The sequence below is a fragment of the Aquarana catesbeiana genome, linkage group LG09, assembly GCF_042186555.1.
Source record: "Aquarana catesbeiana isolate 2022-GZ linkage group LG09, ASM4218655v1, whole genome shotgun sequence".
NCBI classification, from domain to species: Eukaryota; Metazoa; Chordata; class Amphibia; order Anura; family Ranidae; genus Aquarana; species Aquarana catesbeiana.
Window position 1 is genome coordinate 58,467,875 of NC_133332.1, and position 14,202 is coordinate 58,482,076.

The 14,202-nt window shown below is 39.9% G+C and overlaps 1 protein-coding gene across 1 annotated transcript in view; it reads right to left on the reverse strand.

Moving 5' to 3' along the window:
* Nucleotides 1–661: 661 nt before the first annotated feature.
* Nucleotides 662–14,202, reverse strand: part of LOC141107686 (cytochrome P450 2C23-like) — a 41,630-nt gene continuing 28,089 nt past the window's right edge. The window contains exons 2-3 of the mRNA XM_073598590.1: nt 10,830–10,992; nt 662–1,383 (exon numbers count right to left, since the gene is read on the reverse strand). Coding sequence (XP_073454691.1) covers nt 1,190–1,383; nt 10,830–10,992 — 357 coding nt within the window. The 3' untranslated portion in view covers nt 662–1,189. The remainder of the gene's footprint in view (nt 1,384–10,829; nt 10,993–14,202) is intronic.

Below are 14,202 nucleotides of genomic sequence, written 5' to 3' on the forward strand. Positions count from 1 at the left end.
TGTAATTTGTGGTAGGCATATGCTGTGTGTGAGAAATAACCTGCTAATATGACAATTTTGTGAAAAAAAAAAAAAAAGAAAAAAAAAAATCTTGAATTTGCAAAGAATTGCGGGAAAAAATGACAACTTCAAAAAACTCACCATGCATCTTTCTAAATACCTTGGAATGTCTTCTTTCCAAAAAGGGGTCATTCGGGGGGTATTTGTACTTTTCTGGCATGTTAGGGTCTCAAGAAAATACTTCAGTACTTCAGGTGTGATCAATTTTCAGATATTGGCACCATAGCTTGTGGACTCTATAACTTTCACAAAGACCAAATAATATACACCAATATGTACTTATTTTTACCAAAGATATGTAGCGGTATAGATTTTGGCCAAAATTTATGAAGAAAAAATACTAATTTGCTAAATTTTATAACAGAAACAAAGAAAAATTAATTTTTTACAGAATTTTCAGTCTTTTTTCTTTTATAGCGCAAAAAATAAAAAACCCAGCAGTGATTAAATACCACCAAAAGAAAGCTCTATTTGTATGAAAAAAGGACAAAAATTTCATATGGGTACAGTGTTGCATGACTAAGGAATTGTCATATAAAATGTGAGAGCACTGAAAATTGGTCTGGTTAGGAAGAGGGTTTAAGTGCCCAGTGGTCTGTTGGTTAAAAAAAAAAATTACTATAAAAGAAAAAACATTATTATGGAGATCTGTCTTTAAAAACAAAAAATATTATTCATGAGATCACGAGAAAAAAATAAAGAAATAAGTTTGTAAAAAATCTGTGTAAATATCAGCAGTAAAACAACTTCATTCTTCTAGCATTATAAAGAAGAAGAGAATGCGCTGCATTGAAAGATTTAAAAATTTGCAGTGTGACGAATGTGCCATCTCCATTACGAACGGTCGTTTTACGAGACTGAGCGGCTCATTCTCGTACTTGATTCTGAGCATGCGTGTTTTTTTGCGTGTCGGAATTGCATACACACGAATGGAATTTCCATTCCATTTCCAACTTTTTCAATCTTTTGCTGGCGGAAATTCAGCCAGCAAAAGTCTGATGGAGCATACACCCGAACACATTACCTGGGTTTCAGCCTGGACAAGTTTTTATACAACATATGTCTCTCCTGTCCAGAATTCATAAGGTGATCCTGACACATCTGTGTCACTCATACCAATGTTCCCCTTTCATTTTTGATTATACATTGGTAAAATGACAGCTGACTGCCAACCTTGAGACTTCCTGAATTCCTCCACCACACATCGGGCCTCTTCCTGAATCTTCCACTCGTTGCTTCTTTTTCCTAAACCAAAATCTCTTAAAGTCTTGAACGCAAAGGTGCGCATTTTTTTCCAGCGTTCGCCATTAGCCAAACTAAGACCTGGGGGAATAAAAAACCTTTTAAGTTATTGGCTGATGCAAGCTCGATGCATTGAAGCATAAAAAAATCTGAGGCTGACCATACAAATTACAATCTGATTGTATAATCTGGGTTCAATATGCTATAGATATATCAAAACTATGTAATAGGGTGCCTGCCTTAACATTCCATTCAGTTAGGAAATCTTCACATGTGTGGTTGAGGGGCTAAGCCTCACTTTTCATGCACACAAAATCAGTGCTTACTATCAGAAATCCTAAAAGTCCCAGTTCATATAGATGTCTTTCCTAAAAAAAAGTTCACAGTTTTTCCAAATGTAGACCAAAAGCTCCAACACCGTGCTCTCTTGCTATGAATTCTTTGTTCTTTGTAGTGTTTCACTCAAGAAGGTGAGAAAACTCAAAAAAAAGAAAAGAAAAGGCCATATAGTGTAGTGTTTCTAATCCAATTGTTATGTTAAACAATGCGTTTATATTGTGCTTACATCAAAATCAAAAAATAATGTAACTGGATCGCTGTTGTGTTACACAATGTGATTATTACTGCTCTGTGTCTTTAAGCTCTGTTCCCTTCTGTCTAACTGAACTCTCTCCCCTACTGTAGTTCTATATATTCTGTATATTCCCCTCCTCTTCCTGTCTCTGATTCATTAGCTCAGTATACCACCATGCTGTAACATCTTTCCATGTGGCTTACAACACCAACGTTTTTCTACCTATGAATATCCATTATTAAACAGAACATTCAAAAGGATTCATTGTCTGTCTCTCCATACAGTGAGTTTATTCGTTGAGTTAAGCTGTCTGAATTGATGCAAGGGATAAATAGAACACCAGGCCGTGTAAGCCCTATATGAAGCTGGAGATAAAGTTTATGGCCTTGTAGTTGAGTCAGAACAATCGCAATATGTGTTTATATATACTGAATATACCCTTACCTTCATATTACTTATAAATAGCATTCCCTAACACTGCAATGCAGCTTTTTCTTTGTGTCTTTATCTCCCCTCCAGAAGAATCCTTCCTCTTCTCCAGATAGGTATTAGAAGCTCCCAAAATAGAATTATAGGCACATACAGTTGTGCTCATAAATTTACATATCCTGGCAGAATTTATGATTTCTTGGCCATTATTCAGAGAATATGAATGATAACACAAAAACATTTCTTTCACTCATGGTTAGTGTTTGGCACGGTACAGTTCAACTACCCTTTCCTGCAGATTCTTTGACAATTCTTTTGCTTTCCCCATGACTCAGAATCCAGAAACCTCAGTGCAGCACTGGATGAAAGATGCAAGGGTCTGTCAGGAGTCCAGAAACTCATTGACCTTTTATACACACGCACACAAATTGCAAGCAAACAGATCACAGGTGAGGATGGTTACATTTAATAGCCATTCAAACCCCTTTGTGCCAACTTGTGTGCATGTTATCAGGCCAAAATCTCCAGGGTATGTAAGCTTTTGATCAGGGTCATTTGGGTAGTTCCTGTTGTGATTGTGATTTAAAAAGAGTAAACACACTTGACTGATAATGAATGGCTTCAGCCAAACACTAACCATGAGTGAAAGAAAAGTTTTTGTGTTATCATTCATATTCTCTGAAAAATGGGCAAGAAATCATAAATTCTGCCCGGGTATGAGCACAACTGTGGTATAATACTGCACATAACTTAATTGCCACAAATTAAAATCCATGCTATTCACAAGAGTGTGACTCCACTGTGCAAGTATTGGTGCATCAGATACTCTATATACCTTACCGAATGTAAGATTAATCCACTCTGATGGGAATTCCTTGCTCTTGCATCCAAAATAATGCATAAAGCATTAACATGCATACTCCAGTGCCATAACCAATTGTGAAACAGTGTATCCAACCAATAGATCAGCATGTGGTCACACCATGCACCTTACCAAAATGCTATTCAGTAAGCGATCTTTTCATGGGTAAAGTTGTTACATCAGCACTCCTCCTGTTCCTCAACTCTTTAATGTTAGGAGTCTCCCATGCAAGACATTTAAAAAGGGTCCATAGGGCAGCAGTATAGTTAAAATCCAATGTTAAATATGCAAAAACCTACTTACAAACAAACACTTGTTAAAGATAACTATAAACCTGAATAAAGGTGGCCATCATTGCACTTCCTGTGTGTGATGATGTCACTTCCGACCTCTGACGTCACCTCCAACAAGTTTCCTCCAATGGATTTCTTCACAGGAAGTGATTGACAGACACCTGGTCATCTTTAAATACTCATACTGCCGCCCTTAATGGTTACATAGTCCCCCATCTAAACTAATGGCAAAAAGTCCCAGAATCCTACAGACAGCCCAGAAGACACCAGACAGGCTGGAAACCTATCAGGAATCCACCCATGTTAACCCCTCCTTCTCTGCTTAGGTACCAACTCCATGTGGAGTGCTCAGAATTATGTGGATCCTACTGTGGTTTTACAACAACATACAGTATCTCACACAAGTGAGTACACCCCTCACATTTTTGTAAATATTTTATTATATCTTTTCATGTGACAACACTGAAGAAATGACATTTGCTACAATGTAAAGTAGTGAGTGTACAGCTTGTATAACAGTGTAAGTTTGCTGTCCCCTCAAAGTGACTCAACACACCGCCATTAATGTCTAAACCGCTGGCAACAAAAGTGAGTACACCCCTAAGTGAAAATGTCCAATTTGGGCCCAATTAGCCACTTTCCATCCCCGGTGTCATGTGACTCGTTAGTGTTACAAGGTCTCAGGTGTGAATGGGGAGCAGGTGTGTTAATTTGGTGTTATCACTCCCACTCTTTCATACTGGTCACTGGAAGTTCAACATGGCACCTCATGGCAAAGAACTCTCTGAGGATCTGAAAAAAAGAATTGTTGCTCTATATAAAGATGGCCTAGGCTATAAGAAGATTGCCAAGACCCTGAAACTGAGCTGCAGCACGGTGGCCAAGACCGTACAGCAGTTTAACGGGACAGGTTCCACTCAGGACAGGCCTCGCCATGGTCGACCAAAGAAGTTGAGTGCACGTGCTCAGCGTCATATCCAGAGGTTGTCTTTGGGAAATAGACGTATGAGTGCTGCCAGCATTGCTGCAGAGGTTGAAGGGGTGGGGAGTCAGCCTGTCAGTGCTCAGACCATACGCCGCACACTGCATCAAATTGGTCTGCATGATTTTTGTCCCAGAAGTAAACCTCTTCTAAAGATGATGCACAAGAAAGCCTGAACACTGTTTTCTGAAGACAAGCAGACTAAGGACATGAATTACTGTAACCATGTCCTGTGGTCCGATTAGACCTAGATAAACTCAATTGGTTCAGATGGTGTCAAGTGTGTGTGGCGGCAACCAGGTGAGGAGTACAAAGACAAGTGTGTCTTGCCTACAGTCAAGTATAGTGGTGGGAGTGTCATGGTCCGGGGCTGCATGAGTGCTGCCAGCACTGGGGAGCTACAGTTCATTGAGGGAACCATGAATACCAACATGTACTGTGACATACTGAAGCAGAGCATGATCCCCTCTCCTCGGAGACTGGGCCACAGACCATATTCCAACATGAGAAGGACCCCAAACACACCTCCAAGACAACCACTGTCTTGCTAAAGAAGCTGAGGGTAAAGGTGATGGACTGGCCAAGCATGTCTCCAGACCTAAACCCCATTGAGCATCTGTGGGGCATCCTCAAACGGAAGGTGGAGGAGCGCAAGGTCTCTAACATCCACCAGCTCTGTGATGTCATCATGGAGGAGTGGAAGAGGACTCCAGAGGCAACCTGTGAAGCTCTGGTGAATTCCAAGTCCAAGAGTGTTAAGACAGTGCTGCAAAATAATGGTGGCCACACAAAATATTGACACATTGGGCCCAAATTGGACATTTTCATTTAGGGGTGTACTCACTTTTGTTGCCAGTGGTTTAGACAGTTATTTTGAGGGGACAGCAATATACAAGCTGTACACTCACTACTTTACATTGTAGCAAAGTGTCATTTCTTCAGTGTTGTCACATGAAAAGATAGAATAAAATATTTACAAAAATGTGAGGGGTTTACTCACTTGTGTGAGATACTGTAATTATATTACAATCATCCTAAGATCAATAAAATTAAAGTAAAATGCAAATAAAATAGATAAGATATGCTCGTAAAACCTATAAACAACATTACAAGATCATTAACTTCCTGGTTATAAACATATTAAACATAAACATATGTTAAACATATAAACATATTATCAGATTAAGTACAGGCCCTAGTAACAAACGTCTGACTTACAAATTGCTCCTACCTACAAACAGAGGGAGACAACAGGAAGTGAGAGGAAATCTACCCCTAGGAAGAGAAATTCACTCCTGTAGGAGTTATTATGGGAAAAAGGTACCTCTACTGATACTTTATCACCAAGGCTTGTTTCCACAACAACCTAAATTTCCAAATCCAATTGTCATTGGGACAGAAAATGAAGTGAAATCTTCTGAACAGGGGCACAGACAGCAAAACAAACGTTACAGGGGTGTTAACCCTTCCGTATGCTATCCAAAAAGCTTAAAAATAGTTTTTGTGGCTGGAGCTACACTTAAAAAATGTACCTGTTCCGACTTACAAACAGATTCAGAACAAACCTACAGACCCTATCTTGTTTGTAACCGGGGACCGCCTGTATACTCTTGCCATTTATTGTAGTGGGGAGAATGTATATTGCAAGTTCAACTAGTTATTCACATGCATCTGAAATGAATCTGCCATCTAATGGAGAAACATTGTATTATAAATTCTATTAGTAACACTTATGCATCTCAGATGAAGCAATTTAAATCCAATTCTACATTTAACCCTTTGGGTTGTAAACAATTTAGCTCAAAAATCCAGAATGTTTCATTCTTGGAGATGTCTCTAACCCGGGTAGACACTCTCTCCAATAAACCTGAACAGGGTTTTTTCTTTGCTAAAGATAACAAACATGTTATACTTACCTGCTTGTGTAGTGGATTTGCACAGAGCAGCCCAGATCCTCCTCTTCTCGGGTCCCTTTTCGGTGATCCTGACCCCTCCTCCTGTTGAGTGCCCCCACAGCACACAACTAGCTATGGGGGCACCCGAGCCGAGTCACAGCTCCCTGTGTCCATTCAGACATGACCCAGCCCTGCCCACTTGCTCTCTTCATTGGCTCACTGAATTTGATTGACAGCAGAGGGATCCAATGGCGCCGCACTGCTGTCTCAGCCACTACGAAGGGGAGTCCCGGACAGTCGAATCTCTTGTGCAACATCGCTGGATCTAAATGGATCATAGGAATGTATTAGGGGGCCTGAGGACGGCTGCTGCACACAGAAGGTTTTTTATCTTAATGCATAGAATGCATCAAGATAAAAAACCTTCTGCCTTTACAACCACTTTAGGACATTTTCTGATATTCTGTACATGTTCACTTAAAGTGGATGTAAATCCGAAATTTTTTTTATGTCATAATATAGAGTATAAGATTTCCTATCATTTGAGCCCAGTCGTGCCACAAAGAGTTAATCCATCTCTGAGCAATCCTCTTTTATTCGGTGAAATAAATCTTGACAGAGAAAAACTTTGTCAAATACTCCCCCTTGCTGTGAGTGACAGGTGATTTACATATCTTGTGCACTAGCCTAAGATACATGCATTATTTTTTAATTACCTCCCACTCCTTTTTTCTGCTGCTCTGCCAGGATTGGATGTTCCACACCTCAGCATAATTGAGCATGCTGAAGTCATGTGGTTACTTTCCTGTCTTTTCACTGGATGTTAGAGATCATAGCAGAAGTTCAGTGTAAGAAATGCACAGGAGAAAAATGTATATTGACAAGGGGAGTGTAGAGGTGGGCGGGGAGTCTACTGACATCACGACTCCACCCACCGAGCTCCAGACAACAGACCCACCCACAGAATATGCAGTTTTTCAGCTCTCATAACAGACAGAGGGGAGACATTTGACAGGTAAAGATACATGCAGGAGGCATGTATATCCTTATAGATAACCCCTATGGCAGTAGTTTAGAAAGGATGACATTAGGCTGTCTCTCACAGCAAGGGGAAGTATTTGACAAAGTTTTTCTCAGTTTGTCAAGATTTCTCTCACTGAACAATAAAAGAGGATTGCTCAGAGATGGATTAACTCTGTGTGGCAAGACTGGGCTCAAATGATAGGAAATCTTATACTCTACAGTATGATAAAAAAAAAATTTGGGTTTACATCCACTTTAAATAATACATTTTCTTTTAATTCTTTTCAGGGAACTGTATTTCTTTAAAGCCCACTTAACCGCTTCCACTCAATCATGATGTTTAATATTCGTATATAATGAATTAACATCAGTAGTTGCTAATATAACATTCGATCTAACTTCCATACCTTCAAGCAACCTGATGAAATCCCATCACCCTCACTTTTACTGCCCCACAAACGTTACCCCCTTTAGCTGCAGGGGCAGCAGCAGGTGCTGTACACATGTGGCAGACATGATGGTTTGCGTCCTGGCCGTGGCAGAAATGATACACCCGTTGCTTTTGGGAAGTATAGCGCCCACTGAGCGTGATCCGATCAAGTGAATGAGGCTGCTCTGCAACCAAATTACAACTGTGTGCAATCCTTGCGATTGCAGCATGGTAGTCCAGCATTTAGGGGATAAAACAGGAAGTGAGGAGGCTATACAATGCCTCCCCACCTCCTGTCTAATGCTCTCTGAAGTGCACATATGCAGATCACGCACATGTGAATGAGACTCAAATGCCCTGTACACACGATTGGACATTCCGGCAACAAAATCCATGGATTTTTTTTCGACAGATGTTGGCTCAAACTTGTCTTGCATACACACGGTCACACAAATCTTGTCGGAAATTCCGAACGTCAAAAATGCGGTGACGTACAACACATACGACGAGCCAAGAAAAATTAAGTTCAATAGCCAGTGCAGCTCTTCTGCTTGAAGCCGAGCATACGTGGAACTTTGTGCATCAGAATTGTGTACACACAATTGGAATTTACGACAACGGATTTTGTTGTCGGAAAATTTGAGATCCAGATCTCAAAATTTGTGTGACGGAAATTCCGATGGAAAATGTCCAATGGAGCCTACACACGGTCGGAATTTCCGACAGCAAGCTCCCATCGAACATTTTCCATCAGAAAATCCTATTGTGTGTACAGGGCATTAGTCTCTGTCAGATACACACTTGCATTACAGTTGGCAGACCCTATGAAGATAGTACAGATGGTACAGTATAAGGGAACCCTAAAATCCAGAATACATTATGCTGTCATTATCATTAGTATAAGTATTTTTAAAATCCTCATCCTGGTGCAGGAAATGGGGTGTTTTTGTAACCCCTAAAAAAAGAACAGACATTCATCTACTTATTTGGATATAAGACTTTGCTGTTCAGATTGAAGTACAGCGCTCACCATTTGCTGTACCATATTAGGCAATACAATCTGATTGGTGTTCTAAACCTGCTTTCCTAGAGTCTTGCCTCATCTTGCAAATTATAAAAGCTCATACCTTACCAGGTTATGGTATATGTAGAAGTAGATTGTCACATTCAACTAAACTTGTTCTGTAAAGTTGAAGATGTTTCATAGCTTAGGAGACCATATCTTTAGTTCAAGTGTCAATGAGATATCTCAACATTTATATCCATACTTTATAACAGGGATCACCAGACTACGGCCCTCCAGCTGTTGCGGAACTACACATCCCATGAGGCATTGTAAAACTCTGACATTCACAGACATGACTAGGCATGATGGGAATTGTAGTTCCTGAACAACTGGAGGGCCATAGTTTGAAGACCCCTGCCTTATAACATCTTAATCCAAAGTGTGAATATGAAAGTTGGAGTATCTCCTTGACACTCATTAAAATTAAAGATGTGGTCTGCTAAGCTATGAAACATCTTCAACATTACAGAATACATCTAGTTAAATATGTCTAACTACTTTTAGATACTGTATACCACAACTTGCATAAATGAGAACATTCACAGACAAGAGCCTTTATAAACTGTAAGAGGAACTAGGCTCTAGGAAGGAAGTAGAGATGTGCACGATGGAAATAATATTTAATAATTTCATTTAGTCATATTCGTTATGTTAGAATCATTCATTTTCGGAATTTGTTTAGTATATTTGGATTTGTTTAGTATATCTGTTATTTTCTAATCGAATTTTAATTAAATGAATTCTAATTCGAAAAACTTCTATTATTTTCTATTTTATTATGTTTATTCTATTCTATTCAATTCAATTCTGTTTTTTTTTTCTTTTCTTTTCAGGAGCCAAGTAGGAATCATCATCTTATTTCACTTTCATACCTTACTGTAATAATTGTAATAATTTTCCATTTCAAATTTAAATTCATTTTCCAAAACAAATTCATTTTTGAATTTGAATTCAGATAATTTGTTTCTTTATATTTCATTTGTAAAGAATTACATTTATTTATTTTGGATTTATTGAAATTCGTTACTACTGTGCTTCAGAAATTCGAATGCTATCTCTAAATAATGAAAAAAATGTGTCTGAATTTCGATTCGTAACAAAATGAATTGCACATTTCAAGAAGGAAGGCTTAGAACAGAACCCCAGTCAGAATGTTATTGCTAAATAAGGTACAGCAAACAGTGAGTCTTTACTTTTTTTTTTTATTTTTTACTGATTATCCAGTTGCATTAATACACCACATGGGATGTGCCCTGTGGGTATGCAGTGTTGTAGTGTTTGACTGTTGTCTAGCTATTCACTTCTTCAATATTAGTCGTTAGTTGTAGCTCTCAACTGTCCCTGATTTTGAGAAAATATCCCTGACATGGAACAAAGTCCCATTGTCCCTCTTTCCTCCTAATGTGCCCCTCATTTTGGTCTGATCTATATAATTGTATATAAAATGCACTATTTATCTTTCAGAAAGTGTTCCACAGTGATAAACCTTCCATTCAATTTCTAAATTGCTGCATTTCGAAATTTCAAACACCAGTATATAGAAATAGTGGTAAAAGAAACTTGTGGGTTTAACTAATTTTTTTTGTTTAATACTCCTTTAAGGGGGGTGTGACAAGGGGTGTGTCCTATGCTTACATACTTTTGCTAATAGGTGTCCCCCATTCCCATCTCAAACTTGAGTGTACTTGAGTGTGCAAATTCAGCTTGAGCTACTGAGAAATGTAAACAAAAGCTTTTTTTATAACAAAAATTGTGCACCCACTAGAAAACATGACAAAACAAGCATAAAGCTCCAGTAGTAAGCTGATAATTCTAATGCATTATAGTGATTTGCATTATCACCCATTTACCTAATGTAGCTAAAAGAAGTTAATTTTATTAATTAGTACTAACCATGACAAATACAAAAAATATATACAAAATCATTCCCTTTAAAACTATTTTGGAATGTCTGTTTTCTTTTTTTTTCTTACCATAATCTTTGGTGAATTGACCAATCGTTGGCAGTTTTCCTCGACCACAAAACTCGTCATTTTGATTGATGAGTGCTTCCTTTACAGCTTCATAGCCACATATCACAATAATAGGGTTTAAACCAAAATACAAGGTGTACACTGAGCCGTACTGTTCATATAACTGTAACAAAATTTAAATACATTAATAAATAAAAAATATATGTATAATTAACAAATCCACATTAATAGTACACTGGGGAACATTGTTCTGTCCCACTCATTTGTATGTTTCTGTGCTGTATTGAACTGCTTCAGTTTATTATTGTTCTGAAGTATGCTGACATCTAATAGTTGTTTAGAACCACTACAACTTTTTTTTACTTATGAGATTTAGTTCCCTATTTGATAATTAGTGTTGTAAGAAATATAACATAATTCTAATAAATATGTTGTAAATGTATAGTGAGTGATGACTAATAATTTAATGTACTTGGGGTTGGGCTTGGTCCCTTAGTTCCAGTGAAGGGAACTCTTAAGGCGTCAGCATAGCAAGACATTTTGGACAATTTCATGATCCCAACTTTGTGGGAAAAGTTTGGGGATGGCCTCTTCCTGTTCCAACATGACTGTGCACCAGTGCACAAAGCAAGGTCCATAAAGACACGGATGAGCGAGTTTGGGGTGAAGGAACATGACTTGCCTATGCAGAGTCCTGATCTCAACTTGATAGAACACCTTTGGGATGAATTAGAGCGGAGACCGTGAGCCAGGCCTATATGTCGTCATACCTGCCTGACCTCACAAATGCGCTTTCTGGAAGAATGGTCAAACATTCCCATAGACACACTCCTAAACCTTGTGTACAGCCTTCCCAGAAGAGTTGAAGCTGTTATAGCTGCAAAGGGTTGGCCAAATCAATATAGAACCCTACAGACTTATGCCCCAACACACGATCGGACATTAATCGGACATTCCGACAACAAAATCCATGGATTTTTTCCGACGGATGTTGGCTCAAACTTGTTTTGCATACACACGGTCGCACAAAGTTGTCGGAATTTCCAATCGCCAAGAACGCGGTGACGTATACCACGTACAACGAGACTAGAAAAGGGCAGTTCTGAACCAAGCATGGCACCCTTTGGGCTCCTTTTGCTAATCTCGTGTTAGTAAAAGTTTGGTGAGAGACGATTCACGCTTTTTCAGACTCGTGGTTTTCAGATCGTTTTCTGCTGTTCAGTTTGTGCTTGTGGGTTTGTATCTGCTCTTCAGTGCGTGCAGTCAGTTCGTATTGGATTATTCAGTGCGTTCTTGTCCGCTCGTTGCTGTTTTTCAGGTCGCTCTTCACAGGCCTTGCTGTTCTTCATTGCGTTTTGTTACTTTGTTCTGAGCAGCAGACCGTTTTCTAGCCATGTTGCGTATACGTTCTGCTCGTAGAGTTCGTGCTGTGTGGGGGCTTGGTGTTGGGGTCCTTACCTTGACACAAGTCCAGTCCATGAACAGGGTGGGGAGGAGTTCATGGACCAAGAATTGGTTTCTCCAGCGTGACCAGTTCTGTCACATGCCTTTGCTCCGTGAGATCCGTGAGAATAATCCTGATGATTTCAGGAACTTTCTCCGGATGACGGACCCCATATTTCACCGTTTGTTGGCTTTGCTGACCCCTTATATTAGCAGGCAGGATACCTGCATGAGGCAAGCCATCACTCCGGAGCAGAGGCTAGTCGCCACCCTGCAGTACTTGGCGACGGGGGAAGCCTGCTGGACCTCAAGTTCTCGACAGGCATCTTCCCCCAGGCTCTGGGGCTCATTATCCCAGAGACCTGTTCTGCCATCATTCAGGTCCTGCAGAAGGATTATATTAAGGTAAGATTTATCCTTTAATATCACATTTTATTGTATTTAATGTTTGATAATATATTGTATTTCTTTCCTCATTCCCTAATTACCATGATTGTAATATGCTGTGAATGTCCCCTTTGTTCTCATGCATGCTGGATTTTTAGGGAATTATTTTTTTTGTCCTTCATGCATATTTGCCTTCACTTACCTCCCCAGCATGGTCTCCTGGCCCTATATTCACTTCATGTAGTCACTTAACAATGTATTTTGTCAGCTCCATAGTAGTGCTTTACCCTAAAAACCCCCTAAAATGTTTAAAAATGTGATTTGTGCTTTAAATTCAGGCAGAGTGCCAGAGGCTTTTTTTTGGGGGGTCCCCAAATCGTTTGGAACCCTCCCTCCCCCAACTGCTAAGTCAGCTGATACCAATTCTCTATCTATCCTCAATCATCTATCTGCTGACTTTGCCAAACCCATACACACTATACCCACCTCTTTAGTGGTCAGATGTATGGATGAATTCCCCAAAGCATGTAGTGCAAGGGCCTGCCTGTATACTTTCAAATGGTACTGTTTAAAGTTTTTGTATACTATTATTATCTTGATAGGTAATAGCAGAATGTCCAAATGTGCTAAAATGTGTACAATGTGTATTTATATCTTTGTATTATGACACTTCTAACCTGTCCAGTGGGCTGTCAATAGTGTAAGTAAGGAGGGGCTGGCCAAAGTAATACACATTATTTAGGCATTCATCTCTCAATGAAGTGGAGAGGGTTACCTGTCCAAAACATCTCCCCCCCTAAAATGTTAGAAATGGCCCATGGGGAGGGGAGAGGGGGAATCTGATAGGTGGACCTTATACCTTGGTCTTTCAAAACTCCCTAAAATAAATGTTATACTGATGTTGGCCAAGAATGTTTGTGTCTAATCTGCTTTCCCTGTTCAGGTGCAAAATGATAATTTGTTTTTTCTTGTTTGACTCCACAGTTTCCTTCCAACCCACAGGAATGGCAGACTGTGGCCTCCCACTTTGCCCAGCGGTGGGACTTTCCTAACTGCGGAGGGGCAATTGATGGGAAACACGTCCACATTGTCCCACCACCCAACTCGGGGTCATACTATTACAACTATAAGGGGTTCAATAGTATTGTGATGTTGGCGGTGGTGTCGGCTACTTATGAGTTCCTGTATGTGGACGTGGGGAAGAATGGCCGGATGTCCGATGGTGGAGTCATCACCCAGACGGAGTTCTACAGGCGTCTCCAGAATGGCAGCTTGGGCTTGCCACCTCCAGAAGACAATGTGGAAGGACTCCCATTCGTCTTCGTAGCGGATGAAGCGTTTGCGCTGGGGGACCATCTTATGCGGACATTCCCTGTGAGGACCCTCACCCCGGACCAGAGGGTTTTTAATTACCGGCTGGCCAGAGCCAGAAGAGTGATGGAGAACACATTTGGAATCATGGCCAGCCGGTTCTGCCTATTTCTTACACCAATACACATGGCGGAGTACAAACTGAATCATATCATACTGGCGTGGCGTTCTA